General features: G+C 44.7%; 1 protein-coding gene and 1 long non-coding RNA gene across 9 annotated transcripts in view; one reads left to right on the top strand and one right to left on the bottom strand.

Moving 5' to 3' along the window:
* LOC144121655 (uncharacterized) overlaps positions 1-20,466 on the bottom strand; it is a 153,081-nt gene that overhangs the window by 130,087 nt on the left and 2,528 nt on the right. The window lies entirely within an intron of this gene.
* Positions 1,708-20,466, top strand: part of LOC144121654 (uncharacterized) — a 65,732-nt gene continuing 46,973 nt past the window's right edge. For 6 of the 8 annotated variants that reach the window (XR_013312660.1, XR_013312661.1, XR_013312659.1 and 3 more), the window contains exons 1-2: positions 1,789-2,057; positions 16,530-16,619. Coding sequence is in view for 3 of the 8 variants with exons in the window: in XM_077654983.1 (XP_077511109.1) it covers positions 16,565-16,619 (55 nt within the window). In the remaining 5 variants the exon portion in view is untranslated. Of the gene's footprint in view, positions 1,762-1,788; positions 2,058-16,529; positions 16,620-20,466 lie in introns of those variants that run through there. The other 2 variants (XR_013312658.1, XR_013312662.1) reach the window with 2 other exon arrangements.

Below are 20,466 nucleotides of genomic sequence, written 5' to 3'. Positions count from 1 at the left end.
AAAATTCTGAGTGCAGCTCTATGCGCAGTCTCTACAAATATACTACGCTGCGCAGACCGTGTCGCGTTCAGTTTTAGCCAGATTTTGGAGCACCATTAGGGATAGAATCATTGGCCTCTTAGTTAGCTTGTTTAAGTATTTCAGCCCAGTCTTGAAACGAACAAGACACAAATTTTGCGAATACACGATGAAAAGGCACGACTATTGCGAATACACTGTGAATTAAAAATATTCAATACCCAATCCTATCACCGCACACATTTTGTGTTGATACAGTCTGATAAGAAGCCGCTCCTATTCCTGTAGAGAATGTGGTCATGAAGTCTTCAGAATCACAGTGAACACGACTAGTAGCACTGTTCTTTATGAGCAACGGAACTTACGTTCGAACTCATAAGAAATATGATAAAATTATCATATGCCTTCCTGTATATACGGGGCGTCCAGAAAATTTTAGGCATGGAGCAAAAATATAAAGATGAACTCTATCATAACGCGACCAAATGTATTTTGCTGGCTATTGTGTGCAGTAAGTCAAGAATAAGTAACAAACTTTGAAACCAACGAAATTAGGCAAAAAATTGTAATTAGAAAGCTGAACATTCCGCATATCATCCATTTGAAGTGTTTCTTAGTTTCAGTATATTAATCATTAGTTTTTTCCGCTTACAGTAAATGCCCGAGAAAGAGTTTAGAAAGTGCCACGGAACATGCCCACTTGTGCAGAGATTGTAGTGCTTGCAAACGTTCCGCCCGCAAACGGATTGTTTTTGTCGGGTGTGCTGCTTCCTAAACCACGATAGGCCAGCGACGCAGGCATTGGTTATGCCATTTACGTCAGCGCAAGCGATATGCTTTGCATCTGCTTATCGCTGTCAAGCATCGCCGCAGCCAAGCATATCACTGGTTCAAATTGCAGTAATTTCCTGCGTCGCTGTACTGCAGCACACCCGGCTGAAAGCTATGTATACGCCGACCGTTTGACAGCACTTCAATCTTGGCGCACAAGTGGGCGTGCCACGTGGTACTTTTATTTCGCATGCGTCAGCAGTAAGCGGAAAACATCTATTACATAGTACATGTATAGTAAGAAGTCTTCAAAAGGGTGTTTTGCGGAATGTTCAACTTTCTAATTAGAATTATTTGCCCATAGCTTCGTCGCTTGCGATGTTGGTTATCTTATCCAGGCTAATTATGAAATTCACAGAATGAAAATAGTTTGTTTCTGCACACAATTGCCAACCATATGCATTTGGTCGTGCCGTTTTGGAATGCCTAGGCGCATTTTCAAACCTTGGCTTAGATTATTTTCGACATACAGTACATTGGTGTTGAAAGCAAAAGATTGGAAATGAAGTAAGCCCTGAACTTGAAGCAAAAAAGCCATTAGAAGACTGCTGCATAACGACGCGTTGAGCAGCAATTACTATCGGAAAAATTTACTCTGCAAAAAGGCGCGAACGGTGGATGGCTTTCGCGTTCGGACTAAAATCGAGATGTGAACCTTTAGCTGCTTCAGAATAATTCTTGTATGTCTCAAAACGAAAAATGAAGGCGTGCACTGAGATTCCAAACAGTTATGAGAAATGAGGAATCCCGAGATTTATTCCCCAGTCTACCAAGTAGAGACTCGCTCAGCAGGCACCGAGCCTGCATTTTTCATTGACGTGATAGCTTTTCTTTCCTGTTCCCGTCCCGTGATAGAATACCACATGTGCACTCGCGTGCGGCAGACGGGTTTTCTGTGTCGGCGGATGGCAGGTGTACCTTTGCCTAGCTGTAGTTCTTTACCTCTGCATGTTCGTACATACCATGCGTCGCTTTGTACAGGTGCCTAGCTTGACGCGAAATAGTCGAAGTATTTGGTAGCTTTCCAACAGTTGCTTAACTCTTTTGTCTTTAGGAACTCCGCCCTCTACCTGCGAGCGGGCAGCCTTTTCGCGGCCAAAGTACAACAAAATGTGTAAGAATTCAGAGGTCTTGAGTTCATACCACGTCGTTGCTGTCTGCTGACTTCAGGGAGGTGTATTTTGGAGCTCTGCAGTCTCAATAACTAGGTAAGCTAGTGCTGTTTTCAATTTCTTTCCCTTTACCTGGATTTGAGATAACTGCAATCAGGCGGAAGAACAATAATATTGTAAAATGTTGTAGTAGTTTTCGACTACTATGTCTAGCACGACGGACACTACTGCTGCTACTTTAACGACACGAAACCCAAGAACGAGTGCATAGCAGCTGCCAATTATGTCTTTGAAGGACTAGTAATTTTGTTTTCGTCCAGAACACTCCTTACTACCTCAGATGATTTTACTGCCTAAGCATTACCAGTGTCACACTGGTAATATGCGGGCCTCTCAGACCGAAGCCTCAGTTGCAGGTAAATGTGAAAAATAAGAGTTGCATTTAAAAACTGCACAAGCAATCAAGTAAAAAAATGAACAAAGAAGATGCAGCAGCGAAATTTTTTTAGGTCAGACTGATCAACAATTGCTTTAAAAACTGCTTGCAGTTTCCCGTGCATTAATAATATCGCCCAATCAGATATCAAATAACATTTGCGCCGCCCTCAGGAACGATCGTGGAATTCGAGAATATTTTTAGCCTGTTAGAACTCAAAGTGGCCGTTTCTCACATTTAGCTGCTATGTGTTTGTTCTAAGCCAGCTACTGGCAGGTGGAACTCCTGGCCAGCGGGTTGTGGCAAGGTGCGTCACATAAAAACCTTGGCGGTTGTAATGATGCCACAATGTCACCTGACCCTGGTGACAGGCGAGGCGTCTGCTTCACTAAGCCGATTACTCATTTTTTACAAAGCAGACACACCATGAAAAACACCGTAGCGTGGGATTGCTGAATTATATAAAAATAGTGAAAACTCGATGCTAGCTCAATTCGCATTTGGCTTAAAGGGAAGCTGAAACGGTTTTCATATCGCATGAAACGCTGTGGTTGGGAAGAAAGGACCTTGAAAATCATGTGTTTAATTTTTTTCCCGATTCTATCCGCAAACAGAGCTGTAATAGCTTCTTAAAAACCCGCCGCCGGCACGCCCTCGTCGCTTCCGGAAGCGCCGGGTGGGGGGATGGCAAAAACGGAGAACTGGCGGAAGTGACGCCATTCACGGAGAATCGGCCGGCCGTCCGGCTGCGCTTGCTTCGCTGCCGCCTGCGCTTTGGCGAACCACAGATCAACGTAATCTTCTGCCATTGCCGTTTACTTTCTCTCGTTCGGGCGTTCCCTGTAATGCTTGAAGCCTGCATATAAACCATTTTGGCATGGTACTTCTTTCGAACAGCGCTCAGCACACAGCTTGGTAGAATCCTTCGGTGGTTCTCTCCCAGCCTCTTCCATGTTAACCAGACAATCTAGTGGTATGCAGCACGCCGAAACTGCCTGCACAAAATATGTGCATCAATATTTCTCTTTTCGTTATATTATTTCTTACCAGTCTGTAAACTCTGCCTTTTCTAGCTGGTTCATATCCACGCTGAGCTAAGGACACTTCCACCACTGTCTTTAAGGCACACAGTCTTGAACGTTTTTGAGCTCGTTATGCACTGTGTGCTTTTTTGCTTTTTCCTGATTGATTGCACCTCATGGCAGCACAAGCAAATTCTCTTAATCTTTTATTATTGCGCAGCACATGCAGCTGCACTTAACTGGACAAAAAATCCGATTATATAAGCCTAGTAATCTTGATCAAAGCAAACATTTGCATTCATGAGCCCTTGGTCATGGCTGACGATCGACAATGGCGCCAGAATTCATACAAATTTGTCCTTGAGTCAGAACGGCAAAGTGGTCGAGCAGCGGTACGAATATATCTGCCACAAGTAATTCTGCTCGTTGTCTCGATAATGCAACAGCAGCAACTATACCTCGCAGCACAGTAGTTTTGATGAGCAGCACTGCGAGCTTCAAACCGCAGCCATAATTATGGTTCAAAAACGTGTTCAGCATGCAAAAAAAATCAACGTATGGGGGTAAGTGCAGAAGCTTCATGGTTGAACAGTAGCCCGAACATGCGACAGAAGGAAAGCGCACACGGGAGCTTCCACCAGGTCGCCTCGTCTCTTCGCGCTGCAGTACAGCAGTGAACCCACTCCAACTCTTCCAGTTTGGCATTCTTTTGTAGTTCGAAAAGGCCTTCGGCGGTAATTAGGCAAGTAACTATAAATAAAAGTACAAAAAAATGGTTTATCTCGCGCGACTGGTGTAAGCGTGCCGGAGATCTGAAATAGATCATTTTTACAGGCATTACAAGAAGTTGGTGGCCAGGCTTTTAGGAGCAGCGGTACACAAAAACGTTTCGTCGCAATTTACTTTTTTTTTCTACTGCCACTTGTACCTACAGAAAACATATGCACGCGTAAGCACCTACGCAAAACATACGTATCAGTCGAGATTCGGTTTTCGTGTTACCCTAGTAGGACGTGAAAGACCCATACTGCCGGGCTAACGAAATTTCCGGCGTGCAGGCGCCGCCATGCGGTCGCTTCTATATTACTTAGCTTCTTATACGGCGGCGGCACCAGTTTTCTGTTTAGTCTGTAGTTCTCAACGATTTCGGAATAGGTTTGCGCGCGCTCGTCCAGGTTCCGACAGTCCGGCGGTTCCACGGTTACCCGGAAGCAAAGAATATGCGAAAACACTGACTACCCCTGAGTCGACAAAGATATTGATAGCAAAGAAAGCTGGGAAGCCCTGCTGCGCAGCGAAGAACCCGCTCGGCAGAAACAAGCCAATCCGCCTGGCGGCTAATGCCGCGAAGTGACAAAATCTCTTTGTTAGCCTTTAGTCACGGAGGCTCCGGCCCCCGCCCTCCAGGCCTGCGTGCCGGGGGCGCTGAGTAGTAAGGGGTCTCCATTTCCGGTGGAAATAAAAGCTTTCATCCGCCCATCCATCCAGTCGAGATTTCCAACACGTGAAAATGTCGCGACTTAACTTTCGATGCCGGCGCACTTTGCGGTGTCGTTGGTTCCACCGTATTCTGAATCTGCTGATGGCTCGAACAAGCATGGTGAATGTCCAAACTGTTCAACACTGCTTGAATTACCCATAATTTCCAAAACGTAGTCCTTAAAAGCCAGCTGAAGCAATGCGCTACGCAGCAACGCCGTCGGTGCCGGCCGGAGATTCCCGTGGATGACGTCACGACTGTCCCAAACAATTGCGGGCGAGAGCGGCGTTCGCTCGGCGCCCTGGGGCGATGGGGCGCGTTTACTTCCAAAAAAGAGTTTTTTTGCGTTTATTTCCGCTCGTTTTCAACGAGATATTCTGTTTCAGCGGACTAAAAGCTACAAATTGACGTAGAGAACTCATTTTTTTTCGAAAAGTTATTCAGCTTCCCTTTAAGTACGCACATCGACTGCCATTTTTTTTTGCATTCTGGCAAGCTTCATAATATAAAGTACATTTGAAAAGATGCACCATTTTTCACCGGACTAACCCTTTTAATCTAGGCATAAGAATTTAAATTCTGAAGCTTGTAATGCTATCCTTCGACTTGTATATTTTCAATCACTGATGATGTCCATAGAACATGACGTAAAGACCAAATATTCAAGAGACTTGAAAAACGGTCTCCCTGATCTCCGAATTACTATGGGGTTATTCTATCTCGAACCGTTAGTACGCACTTTTGAAATCCGCAAAATAAAAGTTCTCAGAGCAGAAAGTGGAAACAGCGTGCCAAACTGACGTGACGGTGTAAAGAAAGACGCCCTTCTGCACATTGAGGCCAGTGTAGCAGATTTAGAAAACATAATACGCGGTGATGAAATAAGCTTTTTCATGGTAATCGAAAATAAAGTGAAAAAAATAGGCAATGGTTTAACCCGGCTAAACCGAAGTAACCAAAGCGAAAGCTTGAAAGTTTAGCCTCGCAAAGCTTGGCTAGACTATGTTGTTGCTTGGTGGTAATGACTGATGTTCAGATCTTCAGCGGTGATCTGAGATTTAGACAGCTCACAAGTCTCCTCGCCTGTACCATCTATGATGACTGCTGCTGTTAAATTGTCGAGAGCTGTCGCAATCCGTCGGCAGCGCCTGGTAGGCAGTGGAGGCTATCTAGACAGAGAGAGCGCACTGCCCCGGCGTGTCTGCGGTTGAATGACCACGTTTTTCACGTGACTAGTAAGAGGCGAGCGCTCGGTTTGGGTTGCGGCGGCTGAGTGACATCATAACTGTGGTTGCTCGTTGCATTGTGAGCTCGTCATGAAGCTATTCGCAAGGGAGGTATCCGCCTCCGCAGTAAAAAAGTTGTTCACACTCGACGGCGCATAACTACACTCATCTATTTCAGCCTGGCCTCGTGTTCCTCGGCAGTTTCGTGCTCGCCATGGTCGGTCACCTTCTCGCATCTGTTGTATGCGTCGATGGTCCGCGTCATGTTGCTTCGCAGCGTATCAGCGGTGCTGAGGAGCTGCACGCCTCAGTTTCCTTTCAAATAGTTCTTCTGCAGTGCTTGATGGTCTCTTGCGAGGCCTCATCTTGTGTGACAGGACGTATAACTCAAAAAGTTACGGAAGTTACGCACCAGGTGGGCGCTTGCTAGGAGAGCGAGTGCCGATGCAGCGACGACTCGTATGGCCACATGCGCGCACGGCCGCGGTGATCTGATTGGTTCAGCTGCGGTGAGCGCGCGGCAGCGCACCGACAGGCCGCGCGTTCGGCGATCGATCGCAGTTACAAAGGAAGATGTACACATGCATCGAGAAATAAGGGTGAAGCAGCTAAATAAAGTTTTGCGTTAAAAATTGAATGTGTCGAAATTTGAGCTGAAGTAACGTATGGTGCTTTTCTGAAGCCGCCGTTTTAGAAAGGTTACACTGAAAAACTGCTTTCCTCGTTCCTGAGGAACTACAAGTGACTGTTGTCTTTTTTGCGTGGCGGTATAATTATTAAACATGAAGTCAATTGCAGCTACAAACTGTTACAATGACATATTTCCTTGCCCATGCATTTATACTCTCGTCGAATCCTGGCTCTTTGAAAAGCTTGTCAGGAATACATCTAGTCAGAAAGAGATGGTGGGCACTAGCATGGCATCAAAACTTATGCGGGAAGCACGATAAATGCGTAAAAATCTTTCTCTTAATTAGCTGCGAAAGTTCGCAAGAAGGTGGAAAATTTTCAGAGGTGTTTCGATTGATGACTGCAGATGACTATGCAATGCAGGTTGCAGTGGCATCCTCAGTTCCATTTCATCACAATGTTCGCATTTAACCCAGTGAGAGCAGTGTTACCTTCTACGAAATAGATTAATACAGCTCAACGGAATGAGGACGAGAAAAAGGAAATCGAAACACAGGAAGCACGCTGACTACCAACTCATAATTGCGCCATAAAAACCAACACAATTCATACGCACCTCTCACCAGAAGTCAGCGCCCGTCCTGAGTATCGTGTTTGTTCTTCTCGTCCTGTTCCGTTGCACTGTATTAATCTGTTTCGTAGAAAGTATGAACCAACTAGCGCACAGCACAATCCTCTTATTTTTTTACCACTTCGCGTAGTTTCTGCAGCAATTCTGCGAAGGCGCTTGGGTTCACCTCGATAGTCACGTTCATTCTTTTGTGTGACGGATGCCTTAGAGGAGGTTGAGTGTACGTGTGAAAGCTGTAGGCGGAGCGGAGAATGTGGGTTAATGTTTCTGATGTTCGGTTGGCCAGTGCCGTAATTAGGCTGTAGCGGTGGGGAGGCAGCTAGCGGGAGGTGCATCTGGAAGGCAACTTGTTTTGCAACTGCCTCCTTGATTTAGAATTTCGCCTCTCGTTTTCGTTTCATTGCAGCGTCGGCTTCTAGTTAGTGAAGCGTTTGTGCAGGGTGGTGGTGAGTGGTTTGATGGTGAGTGGCGCTACTAGATTCAACAGTTTAGCAGATATGTGGTGGATGGTGCCTTTTGAAGTTCACCTTTAGTGCGTGTGGAGCGCGGAGGTGGCTGGAGGGTGGTCAGTGGAGGTACCTTATTTGGAGACATGTGGTCAGGAGGTGGCTTGTGGGTTGTGCATCTTGAGTGTGGAGGCTTCAATATACCATTGTACAGACATAGTGGGCGTGGGAGCAGCTTTGTGATGCGGCTCTTCAATTTCGTCCGTTTCTTTGCCCAGGTTACTTCTGGAGTACAGCTTGGCGCCCTGTATATTTCGGAAGCGCACGAATGCAGCGACTCGCCAACACGTCTCGTCAGCTTTCACGATGAAGAATTTGACCACCACTGGCAACCCTGCTGGATTGGTTCCGCGTGGATAAAGCCATCTGGATCAACTATGTCACTAGCACACGTCGTCGATAAGAACTGCTGGCGTGCTCCGGAACTTTTCAGTGGGCCTGGGAGCAGCCACATGATGCGGGTCTTCAATTTCGTCCGTCTCTTTGCCCAGGTTACTTCTAGTCTACAGCTTGGCGCCCTGAATACTTCGAAAGCGCGAGAATGCAGCGACTCGCCAACGCGTTTCGTCAGCTTTCACGGTGAAGACATTTACCACCACTGCCAACCCTGCTGGATCGCTTCCGCGTGAATAAAGCCATCCGGATCGGCTATGTTGTCTACACACGTGGTCGATAAGAACTGCTGGCGTGCTCCGAAACTATTCAGTGGGGGTGGGAGCAGCTACATGACGCGGCTCTTCAATTTCGTCCGTTTCTTTGCCCAGGTTACTTCTTGTCTACAGCTTGGCGCCCTGTACACTTCGAAATCGCGAGAGTGCAGCAACTTGCCAACGTGTTTCGTCAGCTTTCACTGTGAAGACTTTTACCACCACTGCCAACCCTGCTGGATCGCTTCCGCGTGGATAAAGCCATCTGGATCGACTATGTTGTCTACACACGTCGTCGATATGAACTGCTGGTGGGCTCCGGAACTATTCAGTGGGCGTGGGAGCAGCTATATGACGGGGCTCTTCAATTTCGTCCGTTTCTTTGCCCAGGTTACTTCTCTACAGCTTGGTGCCCTGTATACTTCGAAAGCGCGAGAATGCAGCGACTCGCCAACGCGTTTCGTCAGCTTTCACGGTGAAGACTTTTACCACGACTGCCAACCCTGCTGGATCGCTTCCGCGTGGATGAAGCCATCTGGATCGACGATGCTGTCTACACACATCGTCGATATGAACTGCTGGCGTGCGCCGGAACTATTTAGTGGGCGTGGGAGCAGCTACATGACGGGGCTCTTCGATTTCGTCCGTTTCTTTCCCCAGGTTACTTTATGTCTAGAGCTTGGCGCCCTGTATGGTTCGGAAGCACGGGAATGCAGCGACTCGCCAACACGTTTCGTCAGCGTTCACGGTGAAAACTTTTACCACCACTGCCAACCCTGCTGGATCGCTTCCGCGTGGATTAAGCCACCCGGATGACTATGCCATAAACACTCGTCGGTGATAAGAACTGCTGGCGTGATCCGAAACTGTTCAGTGGGGGTGTGAGCAGGTACATGACGCGGCTCTTCAATTTCGTTCGTTTCTTTGACCAGGTCAGGTATGGCTCTTGTTTTTACGCAAGTAAATAAGACAATGCCTGCTTGTTGCTGTTCCCACGCCCAGGAGTACTTTTCTCTTTGCTATGTTATTGCGCTGTTGTTGTTAAAAAGCTCCTTCTGCTGTCCGATGATGTGGTAGGAAACCCAGGACCGCGGTGCAGTATTCGTTCCCAAGATGCAGGAGCTGATGACGATGCATAGCCAAAGCAGCTAAGTGATATGAGGGGGTTGCTGCAGGATATGGATATTCAGACCACCAAAATGGAGAAAGAGCAAGTCGACTTAATCAGTACTGTGAATGAAATCAAAACAAGTCAGGAGGCAATTCAGAATAATTTATCAGATATTGATAGTAGGCTAACTGTGGTTAAAGGCAGAACTGCAGCCAGTGAATCTTTTCATAAGGAGTGTCAACGACTATGATGTTTTGCTTATAGGCTAGCTAGTTAAAATTCGAATTTGAGGGCTAGTCAGGCGGAGCTCGAAGATAGGCAGCGCCGTGATACTCTTCTGTTTAATGGCCTTTCAGACGCCGATTCTGAGTCATGGGATGAGAATGAAGAAAAACTTGTGAATGTACTTTCATCTGCCTTAAATTTGCCACAGTGAAAACTGTCGATTGAACGGACTCATAGACTGGGAGCTTTTTCTGAAGATAAAAGGAGGCCAGTTATTGCGAAGTTCTCATATTTTAAAACAAGGCAAAAAATTTTCTTCTCAACTTCTAAACTGGAAGATTAAGACATTAGTGTAAGCGAAAATTATTCTCTGATGATTCGGCAAGTGCGGAAAAAACTCGTTGAATTAGGTATCGCTCAAAAGTCTAAATTCAAACAGCGCTATAATAAGCTTTACATGAACGGCGGGTGTTACTGTTACGACCAGCTTAATGACAGCGTTTGTGAAGTTCGTGTTATTGCAAGCCTTTCATCCGAATCATCTGCAGATTAACGATTCATTAGATGTAGTGGGCAGCCATCACTGTCCAATCGCTCATTATCGTTTCTGTGTACCAACATTAGAAGTGTTTTGCCTAAACATGATGAGGTTTGTGCGACTATCGACGCATGTGATGCTGACATCGTTTGCCTTACCGAAACGTGGCTTTCAGCGAAAGTTGATAGCTCGGAAATCTTTGATTGCCACAAGCTTTTTACCATTTATCGGTACAACAGGGGCGACAAAAGTGGTGGTGGCGTTTTGATACCTGATCCAAACACACACTTTCCTTGTACTGTTAATATTGTTAACAGATCAAAAGTTCTTAGAATTGAACTGCGCACGCGCGTGAAAAAAATCTTATTTTGGGCGTTTGCTATCGCCCTCCCTCGTGCAGTGCCAATTTCGTTGAAAAAGTTCATGATGTTGTTTGCGCGATTACCGTTCGTTTTAAAAACGTTCCTATTCTTTTGGTAGGAGACTTCAACTTTCCAACTATTATTTGGTCCAATGTACATTCTTATGCCGATACTTTTTCTACGGAGTGACGTGGTTTTTTTCGATTATGCTTGTACCGACTTTAATCTCTCCGAACTTGTTACTCAGCCTACCCGTGTTACATCTTCATCGTCCAACCTGTTTGATTTTGTTAATACCACGTCGCCTGGTCTTGTTGCTCCAATATCGTGTTTGCCGGGCATAAGTGATCATTGTATGTTTCATTTTTCATTGAACGTCAAGTCAACACGCCAGAATAAATATTCTAAATACATCCGTGACTAAAAAATGCAAAGTTTGAGGCCATATATCGTGAACTCTCTGCTTTTATGAATGTATACTAACCCTGTTTTCATTACTGCCCAATCGATACTCGCTGTAACATTTTTAAGCACAAAATTGGGTCCCTGACAAAGTGTTATGTGCCGCTGAGAAAGCAATAACTAACAAATCTTCGTCCTGGTTTAGTTCTTCACTAAAAAGCCTATGTACCGATACAAAACGTCTGTTTCGCTCCGCAAAACTGTCCAATTCTGTGCTCCGGTGGGATGCTGATCAGTCTGCCACGTCTGAATATAAGTTAACACTAAAACTTGCTAAGGATTCATTTTTTATTCATACACTTCCGTCGATGCTAATAAATAATTCCCAACAATTTTGGATCGCGGTTAAGAAAACTGATCTATCTAAATTATTCTTAAAACTTTAAACGATCAAGTAATCTCCAGTGAAATGTGTGCTGATGTTCTTAATAATGTGTTTACAGCATATTTTACTAACAAATTAATTACCGCAATTCCACATTACCCACTCCACGACTTCTTGATTATGAACCCCATAATATTATATTCTGTTGTCATTGAAAAAGTAATTTAACGGCTGAAGATATCATCATGCGGAGTGGATAACATAAACTCGAAACTTTTGAAAAATACCAAAGCGTATAGTACAATTATTCTTGCTGAACTCTTCCAGCAATCTCTTCACTCTGGCTGTGTTCCTAGCGACTGGAAGGTGGACAAGGTGGTTCCCCTGCGCAAGGCTGGGGTCAAACATTCTCCTAATAATCACCAGCCCATTTCACTTCCTCGCTTCCCTTGTAAGATCATGGAACATGTCATCTGCCCTCACTTTGCCAATTTTCTCAAGTCAAATTCTTTTTTCAGTCATTGCCAACATGGGTTTTGTAAATCATTCTCATGCGAGACGCAGCTTCTATGCTTTACACAGGATGTTCATTTCATCCTTGACCGTGGTTCCATGGCTGACTGTATATTCCTCGATATCTCCAAAGCCTTTGACAAAGTTTCGCACCAATTACTACTTTTCAAGTTAAATGATCTCAATCTCGGCCCTAACATCATTTTGTAGCTTCAGTCTTTCCTCATTAATAGTTCCCAATACATGACTGCTAATAAATCAAACTCTCGTTCCTCTCCAGTGGGGTCAGGCGTTCCCCAGGGTTGTGTCCTACGGCCCCTACTTTTTCTCCTTTATATTAATGACTTGCCTAACAACATTGCTTCTTCCGTATGTCTTTTTGCCGAAAATTGTGCTATTTACCATGAAATTAACAGTGACTGTGATACTTCTTTCCTTCGATCTGATATTAATCAACTTTCGGAATCGTGTATATTACGGCACATGAAACTTAACATTAGTAAGTGTAAACATACGCCTGTTTCTCGACGTAACACAGGAATAACCACTTCCGACAACAATAATACTCCTCTTGAAATTGTGCCTTCGTATAAGTACCTTGGTGTGCACATAACTTCTAATCTTTCTTGGAATTTGCATCTGGAAATTATTACTAACAATGCTAATCGCTTGTTGGGGGTACCTGCATAGAAACTTCTGCCTTTTTTCTACTTCAATAAAATTGATGTTTTATAAAACACTTCTTCGGTCTTAATTGAAATATGCAGAATCTGTATGCGACCCGGACATGCCATCCTTAGCATCTGAAATCTAATCTGTTCAAAAGCGTGTGTCAAGTTTCATACTTTCCAATTATCACAGTATCTCCAGTGTTACCTTAATGAAATCTACCTTATCATTGCCACCGCTATCACTCCGGAGAAAAATTTCTCGCTTATGCGTATTTCACTATCCTGTCATCAGATGCTGACTACTAACTACCCCTACATATGTTTTAGGCCGCATTGATCAGCTTCGCGAAGTAGGCGTTCCGTCATGCCATACCAAACACGCTTTTTCTTCTTTGGTCCCCAACACTTCTGACAATTGGAACCACCTTCCCAGGCACATTGTCGATACTACTAATCCAAGTTCTTTTAGGACTGCCCTATGTAATCTCTATTTGTAGATTTTAGTCTGTTTTATTTTGCGCTCGTTTTCGCTGTCTTATTGCTGTAGGCAATAAGAAAGCGATTGGATTTGTTATTTTTTCAACTTTGCCTTCTTTTTCCTTATGTTTTGTTTTGTTTTATTCATTTTGCGCCGCGTTATCATTTCTTCTATTTGTTTTTCTGCTGCACTGTATCTTATTCAATGTATGTCTTTCCCACTCCCCTTTTTAATGCCTTCGGGCTCTGAGGGTATTCAAATAAATAAATGAATAAATATTGGTAGCATGACACTGGCACTGCTTTTGCAGTAAAACCATATGAGGAAGAAGACAATTCTCCGGAGAAAGAAGAAGGCTAGGCCCTCTCGGTTTTACAGCGACCGCTGTTAAGAGCCTGCTCCTGGGTTACGCGTCGTAAAAGATGTAGTAGTGGTCCTAGTGGTCGATGTGACAGGTCGGTTCAGTACCACGGGAGCCACTCAGAGGGACGTTGCTGTGAAAGGAGGGGGGCTTGAAACGAGAAGAAGGCGTAACCGAAGGGTGGTTACCGCGCGGTCCGAATGGATTGCGGTTATCGCAGCAAGGATGAAGTGTGGGGAGAATGAAAAAAGGCACAACGGGTGGGCGGTTGTGATGGGAAGCACACAGATATAGTTTAACCCGGAGGGAGGACGAGGACGCATACCATGGAAGGAGGAAGGTAGGCCGAGACCTTAGGAAAACTAACCGGACGGTGGTTACTCCGGGAGCGACGCGGAAGGTGGTGCGACATGATAGTGCAGCACTCATTGATTCATGCTTGACAGGAGGACCTTTTTGGCTTTGGAGCAGCCACGCGCATACCGCGCGTAATCTGAATTATTTTGTCGACTAGCGTAAACTGGGCGGTATTATTCAACCGTGAGTAGACTCATTGAGAACGAGGTTTACACAATGGTGTTGCTCAGGAGGTACATTGGGGCTCGTGGCTGCAATGTAAGAATGGTTATGCCAAAAGAGACAAGCTCTCGCAGTTGACCAACTGCTTGCATACTGCACAATTTTATTCGATGTAGTAGTTTTTCTTTACATGAGGTGAAAGAATAGAATGTCCTTACATCTAAATAGATCGACTACACGAGGTTACCCACGGACGAGAAAGTGCAGGAGTTCATTTATTGTCGGATTAAGAAAATTAACAGAGTATACTGAAGGGCCAGTTGGTCAGATATATTATAAACAAAAACGTAGCAAATGGACGGGGCGAAGAAGGGCGAAGACAGAACATCGCTCTTTCTCTTTTCTCCTCTTTTTTTGCTCTCTTTCCACACGTTTTAAGGTTATCAGTTTGTTTTTACCTTGTTTTATGTCATGCGCATGCGTGCTCTGGCGTGGGGTGTGGTTTACTGTCGCGTTTCATTCTATTCAGTTGTATGTGTAGCAACCGTCTTGTCTTCGCCCTTCTTCGTCCCGTCCGTATGCTACGTTTTTGTTTATAATAGAATCGCGAAAAATCTGGCGTTTACATCTAAAGCGACTAGAGCGACCCAGAATACGATCCAAGGCGAGAAAACTCTTGTTGACCATTGCCGACTTGAATTTGCAATGAATCTTCGCAAAAACAATGCTCTAAATTAAGGAACATGACAAAGAGCGTTAAGCGGTTCTTCTGAACTGCTGTTGGTTACTTTTATTAATTCCTAGCGCGCGCAGACACCCAAAAAAAGCCGACCTAGATTTGACTTGTTTATCATGAATATTGAATTGAAAATCCTGCCGTTCCCACCCGCAGCTGTAATCAGTAATGCTTCAATATCCCGAGGTTGCCCAAGAGTAACAATTCACTACTTAGTGAACAACAAAGTAATTATTTTTACTTGTTTCTTGCTATTTTGTGTGTATTTAAAGCGCAGCTCTCTTCATATCTCCCTGGATTCCAGAATAAAATTTTCGGCATGAAAGGGTTAAGACGAAGGTGGTGACCACTGAAAAACCCGGAGGGTGATTCCCGTGGAATTATAAAGATATGCCGAGAGCATACGGCTCCAGCCGGGGGTGATGGGTTCCGGAATGTCGCGGAGGGTAGTTACCCTCGAAGGAGTGGTAGGAGGGTTGACCTTGAAAAACCACGGTATGGCTAGAGCGTATGATTGATTGCGTAAAGCAAGGGTGGTTACCTTAGAAGCAAGTAGAAGAGAATATTATGAGCGGGAGAATCTACCACTGCCGATATCCGGCAGGTGCTTCGAAAGGCCCAGCTAGAAGACACCGTCATCCGTGGCGCCGCGTGCCTAAGCGGTGGAGTGGAGAGAGGAGCTAGCCCCAGAACGAGTGTGCGTGGAAAACTAAACACAAAAAGCTAGAAGTAGAGAGGTATGAAGTGACTGTCACAATGTCTACCTCAACGTATCGTAAACTATAGTGCTTATTGTGTTCGGCTGTTGGTCCCAAAGGCGAAATATTAGAGGCACATGTACTCTGCGATGTCAACTTCAGTAAAGAACCTCAGGTGGTCCAAATTATTTGGAGCCCTCCATTACCTCGCCCCAGATAGTCAGAGCAGAATTGGCACTGAGGGACGCGGTAGTGGAGGGCTCCGGATAACATTTCGTCCATCATAGCCTGAGTCACTTTGGCTATGGGGGACCCATAAGCCAACCAACCGTATCGTAAAATATGAACAATTTAAGATTCACACAGTGTAAATGATCCCGTGACCTTTAAGTGGCCGATTTATGATTTTAATGCAAACTGTTATCGACAATGAACTTGCCGTTAACAGATTACAAATCGAGGGCAGAAAAAAAGTTTACGAAGTCAGAGCTTTGCAGAGGTGGTAAATACTTGAATACACTTTGCATTAATAAAGCCATATTCTACACGATGTTGTGTAAGCGTTCTGCAGAACAGGTATTTTTTACTAGCAATAAAAAAAGAAGTGCTAATAGTGTGCAAACACGAATTGCTTGTCCACAACACATGCAGTGTTTACTTATGTAGCTAGTAAAATCAGGTCGAATCAGGTGACCCGTGATGCCTCTCGCTACATTTACCTTTCGGCGCGTATAACATGTGTGCCGAATCGCTGTTGAACCAGCAGGTTGCATTTTTCTGTCAGAAGGTGAAAAGAAACTGCAAATGAAAATTACCTACACGTAGAACACGCAAGAGCCATCGCTCCAGTGTGGGTTTACTATCAGTTTCTGCGTGCTTTATACCAGAAACATGTTTCATACGGAACAGTTTGCGTACCCCGCTTCAATATTGTGAGCTCAGTACATCAGCCCTAAATTCAAGCCTATTCAGTTCTGAGCAATCGTTTCAGATCCTGCGAGACTTGTGGAGGGAGGAACTCCGGGGATGAGCCGCTGCACCTTGGTACTTGCCCTGGCCGTTGCCCTCGGAGTGGCGTTTGGTGAGCCCCTTTCTACTTGGAGATAGATGCGCGCAAATAGTAGCATAGCTTTACTCGCAGGAAACTTGAGGGTATTTACCATGATATTTCTGGCTCCCCTTTCTCCCTGAACCCTTAATTGTGAGCTGCTTGTCAAAGGCAAAGGGTTCGGCATACACATTAAATAAAGCCAAAGAAAAATCACGCATTGTGTGACATGGAAGTGAGCTCAACTGTGGCTTCCACTGCGTTCTGTTCCTCTGGTCCTGTATCACATCGCTATGTCCTTGACGAAGGCCGAGGTCACGTGAACTGCACATTCATCCTGCTATACTGTGCAGAGAAAGCTAGTGTTTAGCGCTAGTTCCTGATCGGAGTGCAAATTACAACTACCACCTTACGTTTGCTCGAGCAACAAAGCGAATGCTATTTCACTACAATACTACTTTTTTTCGCGGGTATACCTTTCTAAAATTATAGCTGCAGCCGCATATTGCCTAAGGAAACAAATATCGGTCGACATACATGCTCAGAACGTGGCTAGGAGTAAGTGAAGTGGACTGTATATTACTCCTGAGCCACATATATAAAACACGTCTTTAATGCCCTCGGAAAACTTGTTAATTTGCAAGCTTAAAACTATTAGAAGCGATTAAAAACAGGATCGGTACAAAGTAACATTACTGGCTAGTTAAAGGCTATGGCTATTTTTTGTCGCCAGAGTACTATGAGGAACAAAACGTAGCCGAAAGACAGAGCTTTATTTCTGTCGAAAAACAGACCTCATCTCAGCCTATATCAATCTAGCAATAGACATTCGTCAGAGCACGATCTTTTGTTCTGTGCGTTCGCGAAATGTAGAGAGCATTTGTTAGAACGGGTTAGAGCGCAACGAAAAGCCGCCAGCGTTTTGCTTCTCGACATGCTTATTATGTGTTCCAGCATATTCCTGACTAATAATATCTCTAGATGTTTTTAAAGAAGCATCAACAGCAAGAAAAATTTTCGTAATTTAAATGTGCCGGTGTGTTCTGTAATGAACTGCATTATGAGGGGCTTTTGAAACAAACCCCTGTTCAACAGAGTGGTCCAAAATTATTTAGCCTTTCGCTTTTTTCCACCTTAACACACCAACTACTGCATGAAAATTGTTTACTAATCCCAACTTAATGAGCGTTACCTCTTGGTTCTCATTTCGAGATGCCCTGGAGCCAAATTCACTGTTTAAGAAGCTTGGAAGCGAGTCCAAGGCCACTGACGGATGTTGCTGGACTGCGATCGCGTGTCAGCAAATGTCAGCTCTAGTTAGACAGCGCGCGCTTTTAGAAAGATGGTTATGCATGATTATGAGGCAACGCAAGACCACAGGCACAGAAGGGGAAAAAAGGCACGCCGGAGAGCGCACACTGACCACGCTTGTTTACTGGCGCTCCAATAGCTGTCTTCCGAAAAAATGACTGCGTATTATTATTGCAAGAGCGAAAAACTAAAGCTTGGCATTATTTAGACAATACAGTTTCCTTAATCGTCTGAGATTAAAGAAATTAATTTGTCTACCTCAGAAACGCCTTATACACAGTCAAAGACGTTCTAGCATGGAAGGATTGAACGATATCTAAAATAGCAATTCCCCTAATAAACAAGATTAGCACCAGCCAATAGTGAAGATAACGGCTACTAGCTCAGTGTAATGAATCTATGAGAAGCTTAATTAAGAGTGTCTGTTTAGCCTTGTCTGTTATTCCTGCGGTCTGTATCTAAATGCTATCTACTGCCCCGCAAAATTTAGAATTTGGAGTGCGATATAAATAACTAAACCAATGTAAAGTGTGCGCTTAGGCATGCTCAAAGCCACCAAAAAAACGTGTTGCCAAAATTCGCGTTGCAGGTGTTCATCTCAGAATTATTTTGCACGTGCTGTTTCAATGTTCTCCTTCAAAGGTTCAAATAGCCAGCTTTTTTATCGTACCATTAAGGGTTTTGATGGCATGACTGACCGAAACTGCAGTGTTCCTAAATGGGCGTAAAGGACTGTGGCTTTTGTGAAGTTACACTACACTGATATGGGTTACTATTTCCATAAGGAAGGCGCAAGGCGGCCATTTTATAAAAGAGCTTTCGTAATTGCGGCCTCCCATTGAAAGTTGTGAACCACCACCAAAGCATCATGTGTGATGCACTTGCATCATAGCAGCTGAGCAAGCAACGTAATCCGTCGCCACCGCTGTAAGCTACGCCTATAGGCTGAAAGTGGATGCGCCGCAACAAAGCTGCGAATTTGGCAACTGGCCTGTCCTTTATCTGCGTGGCGCCCATGGCAGCTGCGAAACAATACTTGCTACACGACGTCTCGCATCGCCAGAAGAGTCGAGCGCTGTTGACTGAAATGCGGTGTGGCAGAACGGCTACAGAACTATAGCCAAACCACGCCGAACTCTTCGTGGTATGCGAAACTCTTGGAGGAGTCAACACACCACAGATATGGTCCCTTTATACAAAGAACTGGCAAATCGCAGGGCGCTTGTTGGAAAGAAAGAGCCTCCGCAGAAGACAGCGGGAGAAGCGTATAGTGCTCCTTCTAAGCAACAAGAGAGCCGTAGCGCGAACAAAGCTAATGCCTGGAAGTTGGACTCGGCCTGAAAAGCAATGCCAGCGGCAGCTCTTCAATGCTGAGGCTTCCATAGAATGTGTAGGTTCTATACGCTAAACAAAGAATTTACAAGAATCGATAATTACAAAAAATAACAATGATCAAAGAAACTAAAGAAGCAGGCATATAAGATGCTATAAAACATCAAAGTGGAAAAGTGATTTTACGGAGTAGCACTTGACAGAATTCATAAATATTCTTAAATAAAGATTCACAATTTTGATAATCCGGTAAAGCGTCCCCAAAATGAAAGAACGCCTCCCGAAGACATCTCCGTTTGCCACCGGCTTGAGGTCATACTTGTGTGAAAGACTATCTTGCGATCTAAAAAAGTCCAGATGTGATGCGAGCCGGCGTTATTGAAATCCCCTCCGCGAACCCCGCCATACGACGTTGTCCTGGATTGGTGAGGAAAAGGTAACGCTAGCAGCTTATGATAAACAATATTCCAATTCTCAACTCTCTGATACATCACGTATATATTTCTATTTTCTCCGAAACGTTTAAAGCAGGCGTGTTAAGATTACTATTAGCATTGCCAGAAGACAGATAATGTGATGCCATCAAGCATGCCACGATATGATGGCACTGTCTGGAAGTTTTGATCGTAAATAAGCACATGCCTGTATTCTCTTAAAAAGTAGGTAACTACTTGATAAAAGTCTTGAGGTCTGCTAGCTGGTGAATAGTAATTATGGCAAAAGACAATCCATAGAGACGTGAGACAAGAAGAGATGTCATGCACGTGCTGTCTCTCTCTTATTACTGCAGGGTTACATTGAATGGTATTATTTCCACCTCTATTTCATCACAAATTTTTTTGCGATAGCATTAAATGTCCCGGTCACAAGAAATGCCAGTGTGCGTGCGTCCTTTATATGAAAAAGCCGCTGCCACGGACCGGCTTGTGGGCTACCAGCTCGCCATCACAATTGGCATTATATATTTGCAATATCGTGCAGCTATCACCTGCCCACAATGGCACTGCGCATTACCTCGTTGGTCGACAGATAGACAGCCTCCTTCCGAATAACTATGTGCAAAAATAAACAAAAAGGAGCTCGGGACGGGTAATGCGAGCCTCAGTAACTATAGTGGTGACTGCCACTGCAAGTGGCAGTGGCGCATCGCTCACAGCTGCAGCACCACACCTGTGGTGGCATAGAGACTGCCTGCGGTAAATTAATATACAAAAAAATAAGAAGCACTTCAGCGGGA

The sequence above is a fragment of the Amblyomma americanum genome, chromosome 2 (assembly GCF_052857255.1).
Source record: "Amblyomma americanum isolate KBUSLIRL-KWMA chromosome 2, ASM5285725v1, whole genome shotgun sequence".
Classification (NCBI taxonomy): Eukaryota; Metazoa; Arthropoda; class Arachnida; order Ixodida; family Ixodidae; genus Amblyomma; species Amblyomma americanum.
This window is presented reverse-complemented; position numbering and strand designations above follow the sequence as displayed.